At 50.4% G+C, this 21,861-nt stretch overlaps 1 protein-coding gene across 1 annotated transcript in view; it reads right to left on the bottom strand.

Annotated features, from left to right (window-relative positions):
* Positions 1 to 21,861, bottom strand: part of LOC147124880 (gamma-aminobutyric acid receptor subunit gamma-4-like) — a 782,579-nt gene that overhangs the window by 690,199 nt on the left and 70,519 nt on the right. Inside the window, exon 2 of the mRNA XM_085994155.1 lies at positions 3,936 to 4,081. Coding sequence (XP_085850281.1) covers positions 3,936 to 4,081 — 146 coding nt within the window. The remainder of the gene's footprint in view (positions 1 to 3,935; positions 4,082 to 21,861) is intronic.

The raw sequence follows: 21,861 nt of genomic DNA, 5'->3' as shown, positions 1-21,861 counted from the left end.
TCCATCCAGTCTAATCCCACTCTCCTGCTCACTCCCTGTATCCTTTAATATCTCACCCAGTCTAATCCCACTCTCCTGCTCACTCCCTGTATCCTTTAATATCACACCCAGTCTAATCCCACTCTCCTGCTCACTCCCCGTACACTTTCATATTCCATCCAGTCTAATCCCACTCTCCTGCTCACTCCCTGTATCCTTTAATATCTCACCCAGTCTAACCCCACTCTGCTGCTCATTCCCCATTCCCTTTAATATCTCACCCAGTCTAATCCCACTCTCCTGCTCACTCCCCGTACACTTTCATATTCCATCCAGTCTCATTCCACTCTCCTGCTCACTCCCTGTATCCTTTAATATCTCACCCAGTCTAATCCCACTCTCCTGCTCACTCCCCATACCCTTTCATATCGCACCCAGCCTAATCCCACTCTCCTGCTCACTCCCCATACCCTTTAATATCCCACCCAGTCTAATCCCACTCTCCTGCTCACTTCCCATACACTTTCATATCGCACCCAGTCTAATCCCATACCCTTTCATATCCCACCCACTCTAAACCCACTCTCCTGCTCACTCCCCGTACCCTTTCATATTCCACCCAATCTAATCTCACTCTCCTGCTCACTCCCCATACCCTTTAATATCCCACCCAGTCTAATCCCACTCTCCTGCTCACTCCCCATACTCTTTCATATTGCACCCAGTCTAATCCCACTCTCCTGCTCACTCCCCGTACCCTTTAATATCTCACCCAGGCTAATCCCACTCTCCTGCTCACTCCCCATACCCTTTAATATCTCACACAGTCTAATCCCACTCTCCTGCTCACTCCCTGTACCCTTTAATATCCCACCCAGTCTAATCCCACTCTCTTGCTCACTCCCCATACCCTTTAATATCTCACACAGTCTAATCCCACTCTCTTGCTCACTCCCTGTACCCTTTAATATCTCACCCAGTCTAATCCCACTCTCCTGCTCACTCCCCGTACCCTTTAATATCCCACCCAGTCTAATCACACGCTCCTTCTCACTCCCCATACCCTTTAATATCTCACCCAGTCAAACCCCGCTCTCCTGCTCACTCCCCGTACCCTTTAATATCCCACCCAGTCTAATCCCACTCTCCTGCTCACTCCCCGTACCCTTTAATAACTCACCCAGTCTAATCCCACTCTGCTTCTCACTCCCTGTACCCTTTAATATCCCACCCAGTCTAATCCCACTCTCCTGCTCACTCCCAGTACCCTTTAATATCTCACCCAGTCTAATCCCACTTTCCTGCTCACTCCCCATACCCTTTAATATCTCACCCAGTCTATTCCCACTCTCCTGCTCACTCCCTGTACGCTTTAATATCTCAACCAGTCTAATCCCACTCTCCTGCTCACTCCCCGTACCCTTTAATATCCCACCCAGTCTAATCCAACTCTCCTGCTCACTCCCCATACACTTTAATATCTCACCCAGTCTAATCCCACTCTCCTGCTCACTCCCCGTACCCTTTAATATCCCACCCAGTCTAATCCCACTCTCCTGCTCACTCCCCATACCCTTTAATATCTCACCAAGCCAAATCCCACTCTCCTGCTCACTCCCCGTACCCTTTAATAACTCACCCAGTCTAATCCCACTCTGCTTCTCCCTCCCTGTACCCTTTAATATCCCACCCAGTCTAATCCCACTCTCCTGCTCACTCCCAGTACCCTTTAATATCTCACCCAGTCTAATCCCACTCTCCTGCTCACTCCCCATACCCTTTAATATCTCACCCAGTCTATTCCCACTCTCCTGCTCACTCCCTGTACCCTTTAATATCTCAACCAGTCTAACCCCACTCTCCTGCTCACTCCCCATACCCTTTAATATCTCACCCAGTCTAACCCCACTCTCCTGCTCACTCCCCGTACCCTTTAATATCCCACCCAGTCTAATCCAACTCTCCTGCTCACTCCCCATACCCTTTAATATCTCACCCAGTCTAATCCCACTCTCCTGCTCACTCCCCGTACTCTTTAATATCTCACCCAGTCTAATCCCACTCTCCTGCTCACTCCCCATACCCTTTAATATCTCACCCAGTCTATTCCCACTCTCCTGCTCACTCCCCGTACTCTTTAATATCTCACCCAGTCTAATCCCACTCTCCTGCTCACTCCCCATACCCTTTAATATCTCACCCAGTCTAATCCCACTCTCCTGCTCACTTCCCATACCCTTTCATATCGCACCCAGTCTAATCCCACTCTCCTGCTCACTCCCCGTACCCTTTCATATTCCATCCAGTCTAATCCCACTCTCCTGCTCACTCCCTGTATCCTTTAATATCTCACCCAGTCTAATCCCACTCTCCTGCTCACTCCCTGTATCCTTTAATATCTCACCCAGTCTAATCCCACTCTCCTGCTCACTCCCCGTACACTTTCATATTCCATCCAGTCTAATCCCACTCTCCTGCTCACTCCCTGTATCCTTTAATATCTCACCCAGTCTAACCCCACTCTGCTGCTCACTCCCCATTCCCTTTAATATCTCACCCAGTCTAATCCCACTCTCCTGCTCACTCCCCGTACACTTTCATATTCCATCCAGTCTCATCCCACTCTCCTGCTCACTCCCTGTATCCTTTAATATCTCACCCAGTCTAATCCCACTCTCCTGCTCACTCCCCATACCCTTTCATATCGCACCCAGCCTAATCCCACTCTCCTGCTCACTCCCCATACCCTTTAATATCCCACCCAGTCTAATCCCACTCTCCTGCTCACTCCCCATACACTTTCATATCGCACCCAGTCTAATCCCACTCTCCTCCTCACTCCCCATACCCTTTCATATCCCACCCACTCTAATCCCACTCTCCTGCTCACTCCCCGTACCCTTTCATATTCCACCCAATCTAATCTCACTCTCCTGCTCACTCCCCATACCCTTTAATATCCCACCCAGTCTAATCCCACTCTCCTGCTCACTCCCCATACTTTCATATCGCACCCAGTCTAATCCCACTCTCCTGCTCACTCCCCATACCCTTTCATATCCCACCCACTCTAAACCCACTCTCCTGCTCACTCCCCATACCCTTTCATATCCCACCCACTCTAAACCCACTCTCCTGCTCACTCCCCGTACCCTTTCATATTCCACCCAATCTAATCCCACTCTTCTCACTCCTCATATCGTTCATAGCTTCTAATGCCTTTTATTGTCTCTTTTTTACTTCTTTTGTTTCTTTTATTCTTTTGTCCGATCGCACCCCTGCCTCCGATCCATCTTTTCTTTCCAGTTGTGAAGAAGGGTTCGACCCGAAACATCAACTCAAATTTCTGTCCACGGATGTTGCCTGACCTGCTGAGTTTTTCCAGCATTTTCTGTTGTTATTTCGTTCAATATTCCTCTTTTTCAAGTTTCTATCTAATTATTTTAAAATATAATTTACAGACTCTCCTTCAACAGTTGTTTGTCTTGGAGAATTCTACATTCTGATCGCCCTCTGTGTAAAGTAACTTTATTCTAACCTCCTCTTTAATACTTTTTGTGATAAATGTGTAATTTTTGCCCAATTATTGCTGTCTTACTGACCAGTGGAAACATCCTTTCACTGATTACCTCTTCATAACCCTTCATAGGCTTAATGATCTTTCCCAGTTCACTCCTTAACCAGATGTAGTAAACAAAGCCTAACTTCTCGTATCTCTCTTCTCATCTGGAAGCCACCCCTTCCCTGTCAATCTACTCTACACCTTCTCCATTGTGTCCTTTCCTTGCTATACCTAGAGTTGCACACAATCCAAGTGCAGCCTAAGAAAGGTCGAGATGATTCCAGGCCTAGCAGTCTGACGGTATGATTGCTGCTCCTTGTCTCCCTGCACTAAGCTGATGATGAGAGCTGGGTGAGTCTCTCTGGCAATCAGTTCTAACAAGTCTCTCACTTACTGCCAACATCTGGCCGCAGTTTGTTGTCGTACCCGCTCAGTAGCGAGTTCAGTATGTGTGTTGCATCCGCATCTTGAGATTTTGGAGCCAGAACCCATGTCCTGTTCACCCCGACCTCATCATCATCTTCATCTTCAATTCTGCTGCTGTAAGAAGAGATGGAAATGGAATATTTTAGATGTTTATTCCTCAGTAACTGAGAGTTTTCATGGTGTAAGTGTCTGCTGACAGTCACAGTTCCAGGTCAAGGGCAAGGTGCGTTGCTTCAGTTAAGTTTCTTTGCTTTTTCCTGATTGGCTAGAGACAATGGCTCATGGCTTGAGCTGATTGTGGGACAAACCCCCAGCGAAACGGCTGAACAACTCCTTCAAAAAGAAGCTGGATAGATATCTGGTCCCAGAATGAGGGATAAGGACAGACTGAGCAGGTGGAGGGTTGAAGGGTGAGTGGGTGGAGGAAGGTGGGGGTGAGGGGGTGCAGGGGCGAGAGAGTGGAGGGTTGAAGGGTGAGTGGGTGGAAGGGATGGAGGGGACGAGGGTGTGTGTGGGTGGAGGGGAGGTGGGGGGAAGGGGTGTGGGTGAGGGGATGGAGCTGGTGTACGGGTGAGAGGGTGGAGATGATGAAGGAGTTGGAGGGGTTGTCGGGGTGAGGGGGTGGAGGGGTGAGGGGGGTGGGGTGGTGGGATGGAGGAGGTGGAGGGGGTGAGGGGGTGGTGGGCTGGAGGATGTGAGGGTTGGGATGAGGAGGTGGACCAGTTGAAGGAGGTGGAGGGAATGCAAGGGTGGAGGGTTGAGGGACTGGAGAGGGTGAGGGATGAGGAAGTGAGGGCTGAGTGGGTAAAAGGGGGTGAGGGTGATGGAAGGGGTGGAGGAGGTGAGGGGTTGGGAGTGAGAGCTGGCGAATGTGATGGCGGTGACGGGGTGAAGAATGAGGTCTTGAAAAAGTAGAGGAGGTGAGGGGTGATTCGGTGAGAGGGTGGAGGGGCTGAGAGAGTGGAAGGGGTGAGTGGGTGAGGGTTTTTCTTTATATTTGTTCCTGGGATGTGGGCATCATTGGCAAGGCCAGCATTTATTGCCCATCCCTAGTTGCCTTTGAGAAGGTGGTGGTGAGCCGCCTTCTTGAACCGCTGCAGTCCGTGTGGTGAAGGTACTCCCACAGAGCTGTTCGGGAGGGAGTTCAAGGATTTTGACCCAGCGACGATGAAGGAACGGTGATATATTTCTAAGTCAGGATGGTGTGTGACTTGAAGGGGAACTTGGAGGTGGTGGTGTTCCCATGCGCCTGCAGCCTTTGTCCTTCTAGGTGGTAGAGGTCGCGGATTTGGGAGGGGCTGCCGAAGAAACCTGGCGAGTTGGTAAATGGGTGAAGGGGTGAGAGATTGGAAGGGGTGAGGGGTGAGTGGGCGCAGGGGGTGAGGGGATGAGTGGTTGTAGGGGTGGAGGGGGTGAGGGGGTAAGGGGTGTGTTATAAATCTCATCATCATGAAGAAACGACTCATGAACTAACACTGGACGGCCAGCTGGTGGCACCGTCCAAGGGGTATAAATACTCTGGCGTGGGCCCAGCTTGCCCAGGGACATTTTGTAAGACAGGAACTAGCGAAGGACAACTAGACCTCCATGTTTTGAAACAAGCTGATTAAAGCCTTGCTTTATACTCGAACCAACTGCGTAGTGAGTTTTATTACATCAATTTAATCAACTTGATATTGACTCCATGTTCTGAGTGATTTCGGGAACAGCTAGTTACGACTTCAACTGCAGAAGGGAACTCCAGTGCAGTAATCAATCCATCATGGACAAACTACTCAGACCCGCCCATCTTGACTTGGACCCAAATTCACCTACAACTGCTAAGGTATGGAAACACTGGTATCGTACTTTCAGCAACTTCCTCAGAGTGTGTGGTGAGAATGTTCCTGATAAATTAGAGATACTTGCCAATTATGTATCTCCTCATGTGTTTGACTATTTCGAAGACTGTGTAGACTATGACTCTGCTATTCTAATATTACAGCGACTATATGTTAAGGCCCCAAATGAAATTTTTGCACTGCATCTACTGGCCACAACTCAACAACAACCCGGGGAATCACTTGACGAATTCCTTCAGAAACTTTGAAGGCTCAGCAAGGATTGTAATCTTAAAGCTGTCACAGCTGAGCAGTACCAGGAGGAGTTAATTTGTGATTCCTTTATTAATGGGATTGCGCCTCCTTTCATATGCCAGCATCTGTTGGAGAATAAAACCCTCAAGTTACAGGCTGCCTATGACCAGGCATGTTCCCTGGATTAGCAAAGTGGAATGCAGATACCTATCTTTCACCTCGTGCACGGGCTGCTGCTATCACTTTTAATGACTCCTTCGATAGGTCTCGGGCGGAAGCCCTCACTGATGATGACTCTAACCTAGCAGATGACAACCCTACCCTAGAAGCCTTCATTGATGACGACCCTGCCCTAGCGACATCTTGGCAATCTGGAAGGAAGTGTTTCTGCTGTGGAGGTGCGTTCCATTATAGGAAATTTTGTCCTGCTCGTAACACAACCTGCAATCATTGCAGCAAGAAAGGCCATCTTTCTAAGGTATACCGGTCGAGAGCTCCTGTTAGTTTTGCAGCTACTATCTATAAAACTGCTCCTCCCCCAAGAGCCACTACTAAGGTTACAGTTGCTATCTATGAAACTGCTCTTCCCCCAAGAACCACTACTAAGGTTACGGCTGTCAAGGGTAAAACTGCCCCTCCTCCCATCACAGCTGTTTTTCCCCAAAGTCTGTCCCATGCAGCCACAAAAGTTTCGGTAAATGGACACATTTTGAACGCATTAATCGACTCATACAGCTCTGACAGCTTCATTAGTGAGCGGGCTGTCAGTAAGTTAAAACTGCGTATTTACCCCTCGGACAGGGAAATTGCAATGGCTCTGACGACACTGACCAACAACTCTTCCAGCTTTTGTCTTGTCGATCTTATTCTCAATGGCCGCACTTATTTCTCCACCCGGCTTGGGGTGCTCAAAAACCTATGTAGTGATGTGCTCCTGGGACAGGATTTCCAGAAACAACACAAAAGACTCACTTTCGAGTTTGGAGGGTCAAAGCCGGAGCTTACTATTTCCAAAGTACCATTTTGTGCACCTTTGGCGGCTTCGCTCGACGAGCCCTCCTTGTTTGCCAATCTTTCCCCCCGATGTAAGCCCATAGTCACTAAATCATGATGTTTCAGCCAAGATGATCGATCCTTTATCGAGGTCGAAATCTCTCGCCTTCTAGCTGATGGTATCATTAGCCATGTTCTTCTTCCTGGCGGGCTCAAGTCATCGTTGTTAAAAATCCTCTGAAGCAACACAAGAAACATCTTTGCATCGATTACTCACAAACTATTAACCAGTATACCAACCTGGATGCCTACCCACTACCACGCAGCGATGACATGGTCAATAACCTTGCCAACTACAAAGTATTTTCAACTTTTGATTTAAAGAGCAAATGTCATCAAGTACCGTTGAAGGACTCTGACAAAAAGTATACAGCCTTTGAGGCCAATGGTCGGCTTTATCAGTTTTGTCGCCTTCCATTTGGGGTCACCAATGGGGGGCCGTCTTTCAACGGGCACTGGATAACCTAGTCAAACAGGAGAACTTAACGGACACTTTTCCATATCTAGATAATATCACCATTGCTGGTCATGACCAGAAGGAGCAAGATGCCAATCTCCAGAAATGTTTTGACGTTCTCTGTCGTCGCAACTTAACCGTAAATGAGTCCAAATCTGTGAAATCAGTACCATCAGTCAACATCCTTGGCTACTGGGTGGGCAACGGTGTCATCAAACCGGATCTGGAGCAACTTCGTCCACTTCAGGAGCTCCCGCCCCCTACGAATCTTGTCTCTCTTCGTCGGGCACTCGTCATGTTCACCCATTATGCGAAGTAAATACCCCACTTCTCCGACAAGATCCAGCCCCTGCTTCACGCGAAGTCATTTCCATTGGAGGCAACAGCTATTTAAGCTTTCAACCTCCTCAAGCGACAACTGGAAAAAGCCACGCTTCGTTCCATTGATGAAAATCTTCCTTTCGTGGTGGAGTGCGATGCATTGGAGGAGGCAATCTCTGCTACCTTGAATCAAGGTGGTCGACCCGTTGCATTTCTGTCCAGAACTTTGCAGGGTAGCAAGCTCCATTATCCTCCTGTCGAGAAGGAGGCTACTACCATCATCGAAGCTGTACGTAAATTGAGTCATTTTATCACTCGTCACCATTTCACACTTATAACCGATCAGCACTCCGTGGCCTTTATGCTGGATAACCGGAAACGCACTAAGATCAAGAATAACAAAATACAACTCTGGAGGATGTAATTGGCTGCCTTTGGATACACCATACATTATCGACCCAGCAAAGAGAATGTGGCCCCGGATACCCTCATGCGGGCATTCTGCTCTTCTATGTCAACTTCGACTCTTGCGGATCTTCATACTGACTTATGCCATCCTGGCGTTACCCATATGTTGCACTTTGTGCGATCTAAAAATCTCCCATTTTCTACAGAAGATGTGAAAAGAACATGCTCCTCCTGTAGAACTTGTGCGGAAGTAAAACCGCAATTCTTCCGTCCATCGGAAGATACATGCTATGCAGCCTATGCAGCGACTCAGCATTGACTTTAAAGGGCCATTGCCTTCCTCAACATGAAACACCTACTTACTGACTATGGTGGACGAATATTCACGCTTTCTCTTTGCTTTCCCCTGTCCCAATATGCTTACTTCCACAGTGATCAAATGCCTTGATCAAGTCTTTTCCCTTTGCGGTACGGCCAATTTCATCCACTCTGATTGGGGTCCCTCTTTCATGTCAAGCGAACTCAAAAGTTATCTTTCCCAACGGGGAATTGCCACAAGTAAAATGACACCGTACCATCCCATCGGTAATGGACAGGTTGAGAGATACAACGCTATCATTTGGAACGCTGTTCGTCTTGCACTGAGGTCACACAACCTACCAGGCCAGCAGTGGGAAATTATGCTCCCTGACGTGTTGCATTCCATTAGGTCTCTTCTTTCTACGTCCACCAATGTCATGCCTCATGAGCGAATCTTCAGGTTGCAGCGTCGCTCCACACATGGGACGTCCCTACCGTCATAGTTGGCAGCTCCCGGCTCTGTGCTGCTCCGAAGATTCGTCCTATCTTCCAAAAATGATCCCCTCGTCGACGAGGTGGAACTCACGGACGTTAATCTCACGTACGCGCACGTGCAGTACCCTGCTGGCCGGGAGTCCACCGTTTCACTCCGAGATCTGGCTCCCTGTCCAACCGGTCCCACGGACCCAACTGATAGAGGGACCCATGGTAATGATGCTGACACTCTGCGCTCCTTTGAAGATGATGCCCTATCTGGGACATCAAGAGATCTGCTGGCTACCACACCGGATCCACTCAGGGAGCCGAGCGCTCCCCATGGGATGGCCACCCGAAGCCAGGACACCGGTCAATCCCCAGCTTTTAACAAGATGAAGCCAGCTCTGCGCCTGTGGGGACCCGCACCCGGAGTCACGATCTCCCCAGTCTCCCTCAGGTCGATCAAGGCGACACGGGCCCTGTCGATCTACCAGTACGGATCAAGCGGCCCAGGGACCAAGACACGGTCCAGGGAAATGTGCCTTCCAGCCATAAACAAAGATCTAAAAGACTGCAGCTATTCATGGTCCGCCTAATCCGTTAGGAGGAAGTCATCGGACTTCCAAATCTTTTAGGCAGGAAGAAAAATCTCATCATCATGAAGAAACGACTCATGAAATAACACTGGACGGCCAGCTGGTGGCGCCGTCCAAGGAGTATAAATACTCTGGCGTGGGCCCAGCTTGCCCAGGGACATTTTGTAAGACAGGAACTAGTGAAGGACAACTAGACCTCCATATTTTGAAACAAGTTGATTAAAGCCTTGCTTTATACTCGAACCAAGTGCGTAGTGAGTTTTATTACATCAGGGCGTGTGGGTGGAAGTGTGTGGAGTGGGTGAGGGTGAGAGGTGAGGGTTGGAGGGGTGAGGGGTGGAGAGGGGTTAGGAGATGATGGCATGAGGGGTGGAGGGAGAGAGGGTGAGGGGCGACGGTGATGGAGGGTGTGAGTGGCTAAGAGAGTGTAAGTGGTGAAGGGGTGAGGGGTGAGGATGAAGGGTTGGAGGGGTTGGAGGGGATGAGTAGGTGATTCGGAGGAGGGGATGATGGGTGAGGGGTAACAGGTCTGCAGGTAACAGGTTAGTGATTGAATAGTGATAAACCTGGCTGATAATCATATTGATCAAGGATTAACGAAGAGTGGGGCCGGTTAATGGCACCAAGAAGATCTTCTTGTGCAGGCAGAGGGCATGGCTGAGGTACTAAATGAGAGCTTTGCATTAGTCTTCACTAGAGAAGGGGATGCTGCCAATGTAGCAGTAAAGGAGGAGGCAGTAGCGATATTGGATAGGATAAAAATAGATTAAGAGGTTGGCAATGCTCAAAGTAGAAAAGTCACCCTATCCGGAGTGGCTGCATCCGAGTTGCTGAGGGAAGTAAGGGTGGAGATAGCGGAGGCTCTGGCTGAAATCTTCCAGTCCTCCTTAGAAAAAGGAGTAGTGCCAGAGGACAGGAGGTTTACAAATATTACACCTCGTTTAAAGAAAGGGAGAGGGATAAACCCAACAACTACAAGACAGTCAGCCTAATGTCAGTGGTGGGGACACTTTTAGATAAAATAATCCATGACACAATTAATTGACACTTGGAAAAATATGGTTTAATAAATAAAAGCCAGCACAGATTTGTTAAAAGCAAATCGTGTGTGACTAACTTGATTGAATTCTTTGATGATATAACTGTAAGATTTGCAACATTTCTGCATTTCCCCGAAGGCTGTTATTAATAAACAGGGCCCTGCATGGACATTTTAACTAAAAAAGGGTACCCAAGATGGCGTCCGTGTCTCGTGGCAGAAAGCCTGTGGGATTTTAAAATGGACTCTGCAACGCAGACAGCTTGTGCATCGAAACCCAAGCTGCAGTTTTCTGTGAAGAGAGACTTTGTATTTTGAAACCAGACAGGACTCTGAATTATGTATTAGATCGAATTGGAGACAACTCTAAATTCAGTTTAGGCCTATAGTTAAGGCCATCAAGCAGTCTACATATATAATCGGAAACAGATTAAGAGAGCCATCGAGGCTGGACAGGCCCATCAAGGAATATTCATGACAATACAAGTCAATTATCAGGCTGGTAGATGCGATTACCGGCCATCTAAAACCAGTTAGTATGGATTGCTACCATTATTTAAAATAGCCCGCCAAGATTAAGACAAAGAACTAACCTGATTTGGCGCGCAGATAAGGGTTTTTGAAAGGAGTATAATTGAAGGCCCCCGGTAGCAATCACTCTCTCTTCTCTTCTCTTCTCTTCTCTCTCTGCTCTTCGGCCCCTCGCCCTCGTGGCTGTCGCTCTTCCCCATCCCGCGCTTACCCCCTGGCCTTTGCCCGTGCTTTTTGCCACTCCATCAGAAAAATAGCCCCAGCACTGCATCGGGCGGACACGGACAATTCAGGCCAGGCGAGGCGGGACGCGACGAGGGGAGGAGGGAAGACCACCGTAGGGAAGGCCACCTGAGGAAGACTGACTGACGGAGACCAACTGAGGAGATGAACTGAGGGGAGGCTTTGAATTATCAGGCCTTCAGCCTCAGCCGACCTGTGAATATCTGCACACCAACTCAAGCTGTCGGCTGGCGATGAAGAATCATCCCTACAAGGTAAAGTACCCAAACAGAGACTTTAACTTTGGGGTACTCGAACCTGGACAACGCCCTTGCAGCGCCCAGAGACCATGTGACGACGGCAGCCTCCAGAGAGCACCAAGAGCGAACCCCGAACCCCACCGTTGTTTTGAGTCCAACAAATCCTTTTGATTGGTGAGCATGAAGTTCTGACCCCTCATAGCTTAATCTAGTTAGGTATAGGGGGTGGGATAAGGATAAGGGGATTGTTAAGATAGTTGTTTTCCCTCGATGTGCCATGTGTTCCCCATTCCCTGTATATGTATAGTTAGTCTTTTGTATTTTTTGCCTGTAGAAGTGTACACTAGTAATTTTGCATAAGATTGTATCAGTTTTTTTTCCTTTTCAATAAAATCTTGTTTTTTTTTACATCCAACCACCTGTCTACTCGAGTCTTCTCTTTCCCGCCGCCTTGTACCTAAGTCCGGTGTCTAGAACCCAGGAGCGTGGGAGCGATTCGAACCGCTCACCAAAAACAGTCAGCGGCATAACTGACTGAGTGCAAGCGCCACCACCACAGGCCACCCCCTACAGAAATGGCGACCGTGGCAGGACACCGGCAACAAGGTTGCGATGCAATAGACAGTGGTTCAGATGAGCGAACCGTGATGGAGGAAAGGTTTTCTCATTATGTGTTTAACAAGGTGAATATCACAAAGAAGTGGATCACCACTCTGTTAAGGGCTGGGCGTCCGATAGATGCAGCAGCTAAGTGGACAGAGGGAAAGGAACACAATAAGTCCTTAGAGAAGGCAGTTTGGCTGATGTGCTTTAAAAAGCAGGTCCAGCTCTTGGACGGGCTCGCTGCAGCACAGGCAGTCGAGTTAAGGGAGTCAGCCCTGGAGATCCAGGATAAGGCTCTTGCGGGGGAAAAGTTATTAGTAGCTTTGCAGGCTTTGAACCAAGAGAGAGTACATTTAGTGGGAGAACACAAGGCCCAGTTGGAATATCTACGGTGCCAAGTCACCGAGACCAAGGGAAATGAGTTAAGGTTGCGGGAGAAGAACGCCCGCTTGGCAAGGCAGATCAGGGAACAGGAAAAGAAAGTACAGGAGGTAAAGGCCGCTTACAAGCTGGCAAGTGAACAGGGGTTTGAGGAGGCAGACCACGGCCCCTGTAGAGAAAGGATAGAAAATCTGAGCCGGGCCCTCCGGAAGGCAAAAGGGATGGTATGCCTCATAAGCCCAAAGGCAGGCCAGGCAGATTTTATGGGGAACGAGGGGAGGACAGTTCTAACGTCACCGGTGGTGCCCAGGGATGACCCGGTTGAGCGAGTGGAGACCTCACGGCCACCACCCGTAGCGCTAAGTTTCAGTGAGGTTTGGCAGCAAGGGGGGGTGGAACCGGGGGTGGAACCCGAAGTGGAGCCAGAGGTGGAGGCGGAGGTAGAGCAACCCCCACCTGAGAGGCCGGAGCCGGGGCCGATGTGCCCAGCGCGGCATCGGAGTTTCGGCCCACTCACTAATGGCGACAATGAGGGACTCCTCCAAAACCAGTTAGTATTACCCTTTAACACCCAACAGCTCAGGGTTATGGTCAACCATAGCCCGAAGCTTTCCGCCAAGGGAGACCCCTCAATCCACTTCAGGGAAACTGAGCAGACCGCCAGCATCAACGACTGCAACGATGCTGAGAAGGCCAAAATGCTGCTATTCTCCATGGAGAGTAATCTCCTCCAATCCCTCTCTGAGGAGTGTAAAAGGGGGCAGAGCGGGTATGAGGAGCTTAGAGATGCGGTTCTAGAGGCCATGGGGATGGATGAGGGAAGTCCCTTCTCCCGCATGGAGAAGACGACCCAGCTTTCTGGGGAAACCTCGCAGGCTTTTGTGGACCGGCTGTGGCCGGTGTACCTGAAGGCTTGCCCGGGGACGCCGGGCCGGGCGTTCATGAACGGGGATTCCCTGATGCATTGGCTCTGTTGCCTGGTGGCGAACAGCTTGCCACAGGTCCGGGCCAAGGCAGAGGCCTGGTTCGACCCCAAAGATCCCCAAACCACAGAACTCACGGTAATTAGGCAGCTCACTCTGGCTTACAAAAATGGTAGGGGAGACGATACACACCCACCCAAGGGGAAGGTGCATGAGATAAAACCAGGAGTGCAGAGTAGGAAAGAGTGGCACCAGGAAGGGAGTAACCCCCCCAACACAAAGACCAATTGTTACGGGTGTGGGAAGGATGGTCACTGGCGGAAGGAGTGCAAAAACCCTTGGAAGGATAACAAGGGAAAGCAGCCCACAAACCCAGCCCAAAAGGCAGGGGTAGGGACCCCTTCTGCAGAGGTCGAATCACTTTTGGACACCATGAGGTCCTTACTGACTGGCCAGGGGAGAGTAGCAGCCGCCACCAGTGCTCTCACCCCATCAGCCCCATCCAACCCACAGCCATGACTAGAGCCAGCGCAGCCTGTTTACCTGTGTTCACTCCGATATGATGAGTGGAGAAGACCCCTTTTGGAGATGGAGGTGGAAAAGGTGACAGGGACCTATCTGTTGGACACGGGGGTATCGTGCACCGTGATCTACTCAGCTAACCCCATCACCTCACCTCTCTCCAGCGGGGTCCGATACAGTCTATCGGGGTTCACGGGTAGGGAACAGGCCGGCTCGTTTTCCATTCCGCTCGCCATTCGGATAGGACCGCTCCGCTCCAAGTGGACGTGCGTCCTGATGAAGTGGGACGTGGAGGGTGGAAGAGGGGTCCTGGGGGATTTGAGGAATCACTGCCTTTGGGGGGCAGGCAAAGTAAAGAACGGAGAGATCGTAGTTATCCCGGGTAAGGAAGGGAAGGGGACCCTCTGCACCATGAAGCCCAAAGAGGATTATAACCTGGGGCTCATGGTCAGCAACACCCCACCAGAGTTCCAGGCATTTGTGCAGGCCCACCGGGCCACATTTGCCACTCACAGACACGACTGCGGGAGGGTCACAGGGTTTCAGGTCAGCGTAGACGGGGACCCCATGGCCCGACCACAGAAACAGTATAACTTCCCCAGGGAAGCAGAGCCGGACATGGAAGCAGCCATGTCCTCGTTAGTGCAGCAGGGAGTTCTGAGACCGATAGCTACCCACGTGAATTCTCTGTTATGGCCGGTCAGAAAGCCGGACAATTCCTGGAGGGCCACGGTGGACTATCGGATGCTCAATAGCAACATCCAAGACTGCGCACCCACAGTAGCAGCAGTTGCCGACCTCACCGGGAGTTTTCCAGCATCGGCGACCACTTTCACGGTGCTGGGTATTTCAAATGGGTTTTGGTCCATCCCTGTAAGGAGGGAGGATCAGTACAAGTTTGCCTTTACGTTTAAAGGGCAACAGTACACGTGGAACTGTTTGCCACAGGGCTTCCACAACAGCCCCAGCATTTTCCATCAGTGCATGGCCGACAGTTTGAAGGATTTTAGCCAGCCCAGACAGTTGGTTCAATATGTGGATGACCTGCTCCTGTTCACTGATTCGAAAGAGGAGCATGGCCCGCTATTGGCCGAACTGCTGGAGCTGTTAGGACAGAAGGGTTTCAAGGTAAATCCCAAGAAAGCGCAGATCGGCCAGCAGGAGGTGAAATTCCTCGGTCTGACCGTGCGCGCTGGAGAAAGGGCCATAGGTAAGGCTGGGGAAGGAGAGTCCCGGGACCCCTATCGGGCAGGTCCGGAAGCCGCAGTCCGGGACAAGGGAGGCACACAAGGGGTAGTTTTCGCCCCGGACCTAAAGCAGGTCCGGGCCCAGGACCCCGTCTGTAAGGCCGTCCCGGTGAGGAAAGAGAAAGGGAAGCCCCTAGAAGGTCCGTTCGGGGCAGTGGACGAGCTTTCAGCACAGGTTTTAAAACAGGCCGCTGGTTATATCAACCAGTATAAGCTGTTTACACCTGAAAGGGGAAAGCAGCCAGGTGGAAAAAGGTCTGAGGATAAAGATCCTCAGCACGCAGCAGGAGCGAGTTCACAGACTGCACAGGCAGGCGCTCTGGCTTGCGCCAAGGGAGGGGCCATCCCACCCATCGATTGGGACACTCCCCCACTCTTCTGGGATCCAGACGAGGGGGAGGGACCTGAGGGAGAAAACCCCGCCCCTAACCCAGGTGTAAAGAGGGAGGGACCTGAGGTCGAAAACCCCACCCCGGACCCAGCCATGGGACCTGGGGGCGGAGACTCTCAGCTCGCAGCAGCAGGCTGCGAAAAGTTACCTGCCCCCAGCCCAGGTTCGGGAGGGGTCAAGCCTGGGGGAGCAGCGGTTAGGGTAAAAGGCCCAGCGGCCAAGAAAGCCATACCCATCAAAGCCCCTAGATGGTCCCCACGGACGCACCAGCCGAGAAAGCCATGGTCACCAGCCCTCCAGTTACCAAGGGCCGCCCCTCGAGTCAGGGAGAGATCCAAGGACACGGGCCCTCAGCCAGCAGCCACGGGCTGCGAGGGACCAACAGTCAAGGACGGTGCGGTCACGCCGGGGGTAGCGGCGAGTCGCAGCCCGACCAGGGATTAGCCTGGCCGCCCGGAGACGGGCGGCGCATGTATATAGTTTAGTTTAAGTTAAGTTTAAGTAAAGTGTAATTATTTGGCTTAAGTTTGGGTGTTTATAATTTAAGTTAAATAAGGTGATAGGTAGTTTTAAGTTAAGTAATCTGTTAAGAGTGTATCTTTGGGTCAAGGTCGCAGGACCCGACCATGCTTCACCAAGCCAGAGAATCTCTTGTGGACCTGGCTGCATGTTCTTTTACATCTTTTGCCGAAAGATTTTCGGGATGGAATGGATCGTGATCCTATTCGCCCTGATCGGGATAAGTGTGGAGAGGAGGGGCGACGTCCAAGACTTCCACATCTACGGGTGTTCGGGAGACAAGGCGTCCCTGGCGATTGATGGGAGCGGTGAACGGGATGCGGAGGAGACCGCCATTTACTCCCACGAGGGAAGGTGGCCAGGATGGCTGGGGTCCAATTCGTCTCAGTACTCCAGTCAAACCGGATTCACGTACAGGGAGACCTCCCTCCTGTGCCCCAGGGTACGAGTCATTACCACGAGGGTCAGCATCACCGTTGGAAAGCGAATATGTTTGACGTGTAAAGGACACATTCCATTGGATATGTGGTGGTGGCTCAGGAAGCTGAGCAAGGACATGAGGAACCCCGAAATCGAGTGGGAACGGTTGGGAAACAACACCCATCGGACGATTACCGGGACTCATGGAGGACTAAGCGTGTGTTGGGACAAGTGGTGGGAACCGGATCAAGGGATTTATATCTGTAATGTGGGGGTCAGAGGAGGTCTGCCCTGCAGGCATATCCATTATGTTCCACCGGCAGTGGCACGACACCGGGAAGGGGATAAGGTGGGATGCCAGCTGGAAAGTGTGTGCGGTCCCTGTAGTGTATGTAACGTTCCACCTTTAAGAGAACTATTTTAAGGGTTGCACTACTTTATCTTGGCTACTGTATACTGTAATACCGGTGGTGACCACACCGGTATATAAGTGCTGTGTAAGGATTTATTGGGCAGATTCGCCCTGACCTTCGAATAGTAAAGTCCTGTTAAAGTTACTCTTGTAGTCTGTGTATTAATTCACCATATAACCCACAGACTTTACAGTGGCGACGAGTTCGATCTTACCCTGCGGCAGCGATACATCCGAAGCAGTTAACGAGCGTCAAGAGGAGGCACCCGCCCTCGTCATTCTGCTGAGAGAAGACTCGAGTCTGCAGAGCAAGGAAGAAGGAAGAATTCAGACACGAAGCCTTCCATCAGCAACAGGCAGTGATCGTCCCTTCTGCCACGGTGGTGAGTGAGCCGATCAGCCACGAGAAGCAAGTCGGCCACGTTGACTGTGAGTAGGGGGAAAATTAAAAAAAAGAACGGAGGAAGGGCGGTGAACTCGACCACGGTCGGGGGGGAAAGGAGCCGGACAGAAGTCGGGCCCAGAGGCGCTGAGACTGGGGCAGCGTGGGGCACAGAAGCTGCGGTGCAAGCGGGAACGCAGCCGGTGTGAGAGACCGGGATACCAGCGGGAACGCAGCTGGTGTGAGAGACCGGGCTACAAGCGGGCTGGGAGACGCAACAGCGTCGTGAGACAGCTCGACCGCGACCGGCGAAAGGCCGGGCAGCTACCGAGGCCGCGAGGCGCTGCGACCGGGATCGTAAGGCGCGGGAAGAAATAAAAATAAGAAACCGCGGAGAACTCAGCCGCAGCCGGGGGAGGAAAGGACCGGACTGCGAGAGGGCTGGGAGGCACGATTGGAAGCCGCTGAGGGAGAGACAGAGCCCGAGCGAGCGGGAGAGACAGAGCCGAGCGAGGGAGACCGAGGAGATTCAGCCAGCGGCTGGAACTGTTCGCCGTCAATGGGTTGTCCCCAGCGCCGGTTGCCCTGCCGAGAAAAGGGAACAAAGAACGCACTGAAGCCGGCGTGCAGGCTGCGAACCCCGAAAGCCAGCGGTCGTCGCCCGAGGGAAAAGCTTACCCCTCCCGCCAGTAGGCGGAGAAGAAGACAGGAGCGGGAAACCACAATTTTGAAAGTGGGCGGGGAAGAAGACAAGCGCGGGAAACCGCCATTTTTGGAAAAAAAAGTTAAAGAAAAATTTCGTTGTTGTTTCTCAGGAAGATTGTGAAGATGCCTAAGCATGGCAACATCAACGAATTCGATTCTGATGTGGAAGATTGGACCATGTATGTAGAACGCATCGAAATATATTGTAAGGTCAATAACATAGCAAATTATGATAAAGCTCTAACCTTACTAAACTCAATGGGTGCGAAGACATACGGGTTATTGAAGCATCTTCTATCACCAGCTAAACCGACGGATCAGTCTTTCGCTAATATTGTTGCTGTCCTGAAGGATCATGTGAACCCCATACCGCTGATGTTAGCGGAACGAGCTAAATTTTACGGGAGAACACAACTAAAGGAGGAAAGCAACGCGGAGTACCTGGTTGAACTGCGTAGGCTAGCAAAATACTGTCAGTTTGGGGTAAATCTGACAGAGGCACTGAGAGACAAGTTCGTGTGCGGGATGTCGAAGGAAGGAACACAAAAGCGACTGCTCGAAGAGAATGATCTTACACTTGATAAGGCTGTCCTTATTGCAGCATCGTACGAAGCCGCAGCGAGAGGCACGGCAGAAATGCAGCTGAAGACAGCGGTACTCAGTGTGGATCAAATGACTTCGGGTACAACGAAATGTTACCGTTGTGGGAAGACAACACACGACCAGAACCAATGCTGGTTTAAAAACCAGGAATGTAGAAAATGTGGCAAACTTGGTCACATAGCTAAAGTATGCCGGTCAGGGAAGAAGACCAGCAACAATAAGTCACCGCAGAAGAAGTACAGAAAGGTACATAAGGTGACTGTGAAGAGTCCAGATGAACTGAATTCGGATTCAGACCCCAACAGCAAGGAACTGGGTAGTCGGAGGATTCACAATGTGAGTAAAGAAGCTGACCGACAAACTATCTGGGTCACACTGCAGATTGCAAAAGTCCAAGTGAAGATCGGCGTTGACGGTCATGAATAAACAAGATTACAAAAAGTTATTCAAACATATTCCCCTACGGGATACGGAGATAGTATTGCAGACATACACGGGGCATAAAGTATACCCCATCGGAAAGATAAAAGTCAAGGTGAGACACAAGGGCAAAGATCACCAAGGAATGGACTTATATGTACTACCCGAGGGAGGTCCACCACTTCTGGGACGGGAGTGGATCAGGAAAATAAAGATAGACTGGCACTCACTAAACACAATGACGGTAGATTTCGGAAAGAAAGATGTCAAACCTGAATGGTTGTCCAGAATATTGGACGAGGCTAACGAGGTATTCCAGCAGGGACTGGGAACACTGAGAGGAATTAAGGCAAAAATCAAGATTGCAGAACATGCAAGCCCAAAATTTTTCAAAGCCAGATCGGTACCTTACGCGATACGACCTGCTGTGGAGGCAGAACTGGAAGAGCTTGAACGTGCAGGGGTACTGTCGAAGGTGGACTGGAGTAAGTGGGCCACGCCCATTGTTCCCGTCATGAAGTCTTCATCAAGTAACAAGCCAGGGGGACCGGGGAAGGTCCGCATCTGCGGAGACTTCAAGATCACAGTTAATCCGGTGCTTCACACGGTACAATACCCGCTTCCGCGGATTGAGGATATCTTTGCTTCATTGTCTGGCGGGAAACACTTCACCAAGATAGACCTGGCACAAGCATATTTACAGATGGAGGTCGAGGAAGAGTCACGCCAGTATCTCACAATCAACACGCACAGAGGCTTGTATCGATATAACAGACTGGTTTTTGGAGTAGCTTCGGCTCCAGCAATTTGGCAGAGGGCCATGGAGCAGGTCTTACAGGGTATTCCAAGCACTCAGTGTTACTTGGACGATATCCTGATTACGGGAGAAGATGAGGAGGAACACCTCACAAATTTGAAACTGGTGCTCACCAGGTTGAAGGAATATGGCCTTCGAGTTAATCGCCAGAAATGTGAGTTCTTCCAGAAACGGATCTCGTACTGCGGTCATGTCATTGACCAAGAGGGGCTGCACAAGTCACCTGACAAGATCGAAGCGGTTGTGAAGGCCCCCGCTCCGGAAAATGTATCACAGTTGAGGTCGTTTCTGGGGTTGATTAATTATTACCATAAGTTTCTGCCAAATCTATCCACGGTGCTGCATCCGCTGAATGCTCTGTTGCGGAAAGAAGTACCATGGAAGTGGAGCGAGGACTGTAAGAAGGCCTTTCGCAGAAGCAAGGCGTTGATTACCTCTGAGGAAGTGTTGGCTCACTTCAACCCAACGCTACCTCTTCGTCTAGCTTGTGATGCTTCCCCTTATGGTATTGGAGCTGTACTCTCACACAAGTTACCAAATGGCTCGGAAAGGCCAGTCGCATTTGCGTCCCGATCATTGACCTCCGCTGAGCGAAATTATGCTCAGATAGATAGGGAGGCTCTCAGCGTTGTGTGGGGAGTAAAGAAATTCAATCATTATCTGCAGGGCAAGAAGTTTACATTGCTGACAGACCACCAGCCGTTGGTGTCCATATTCAACCCTAACAAGGCCGTTTCCACTATGACAGCACAAAGGCTACAGAGGTGGTCCGTTCTACTAGGGGCACACCAATATGACATCGAATACAAAAGGTCCAAACAGCATGGAAATGCTGAGGGGTTATCGCGCCTACCGTTGCCAGTGGAAGAAGAGGCGACTACAGTGGACCCAGTGGAGATGTTCCACTCAACCATAATGGAAAGTCTACCAGTAACAAATTCCATGATCGAAAAGGAAACAAGAAATGACCCGACTCTCTCACGAGTCTACGATTTAACGGTGGAGGGATGGCCAGTACATGGCGAACCAATGCTGCCAGCATTTTCGCACAGAAGAGAACAGCTGTCAGTGTGCCGAGGAACCTTGATGTGTGGATCTAGAGTGGTGATTCCACCCAAACTCCAGCAGAAAGTACTAAAGGAGCTTCACGAGGGGCATCTGGGTGGAGTGAAAATGAAGAACCTAGCCAGAGCGTTTGTGTGGTGGCCAGGTATTGATGGAGACATTGAAGAAATAACCAAGAGCTGTCTAGGATGCCAGAAGGTCCAAAACGTGCCACCACAAGCTCCATGGGAGTGGCCCTCATCTCCATGGCAAAGGGTACATATCGACTTTGCTGGTCCATTTATGGACTCAATGTTTTTAATCGCGGTGGATACACACTCCAAGTGGCCGGAGGTAATAAAAATGTCCTCCACCACCACGGAAAAAACCATCACAGTGTTAAGGACCATATTTGCCAGGAATGGGCTGCTGGAACAGATCTGTTCTGATAATGGACCGCAATTTGTGTCCGAAGAATTCAGGAAGTTCTTAAAAAACAATGGGGTTAAGCACTACACGTCTGCCCCATACCATCCCGCCACCAATGGATTAGCTGAAAGGTTTGTCCAGACCTTCAAGAAGGCCATAAAGGCCATGGGTAATGAAGACATAAATCTACAACATAAGGTAGATAACTTCTTGTTGGCGTACAGGAATGCAACACATGCGGTCACAAACCAAACTCCCGCCATGATGTTTTTCAATAGAAGAATAAGATGCCGGCTGGATTTGATTAAGCCAAACGTCAGAAGGGACGTAGAGAACC

Source organism: Somniosus microcephalus, chromosome 1 (assembly GCF_052327205.1).
Source record: "Somniosus microcephalus isolate GS21.2 chromosome 1, FLI_Smic_1.0, whole genome shotgun sequence".
In the NCBI taxonomy this organism is placed as follows: domain Eukaryota; kingdom Metazoa; phylum Chordata; class Chondrichthyes; order Squaliformes; family Somniosidae; genus Somniosus; species Somniosus microcephalus.
Note: the sequence above shows the minus strand (reverse complement) of the source record. Positions and strands in the feature narration are given on the sequence as shown.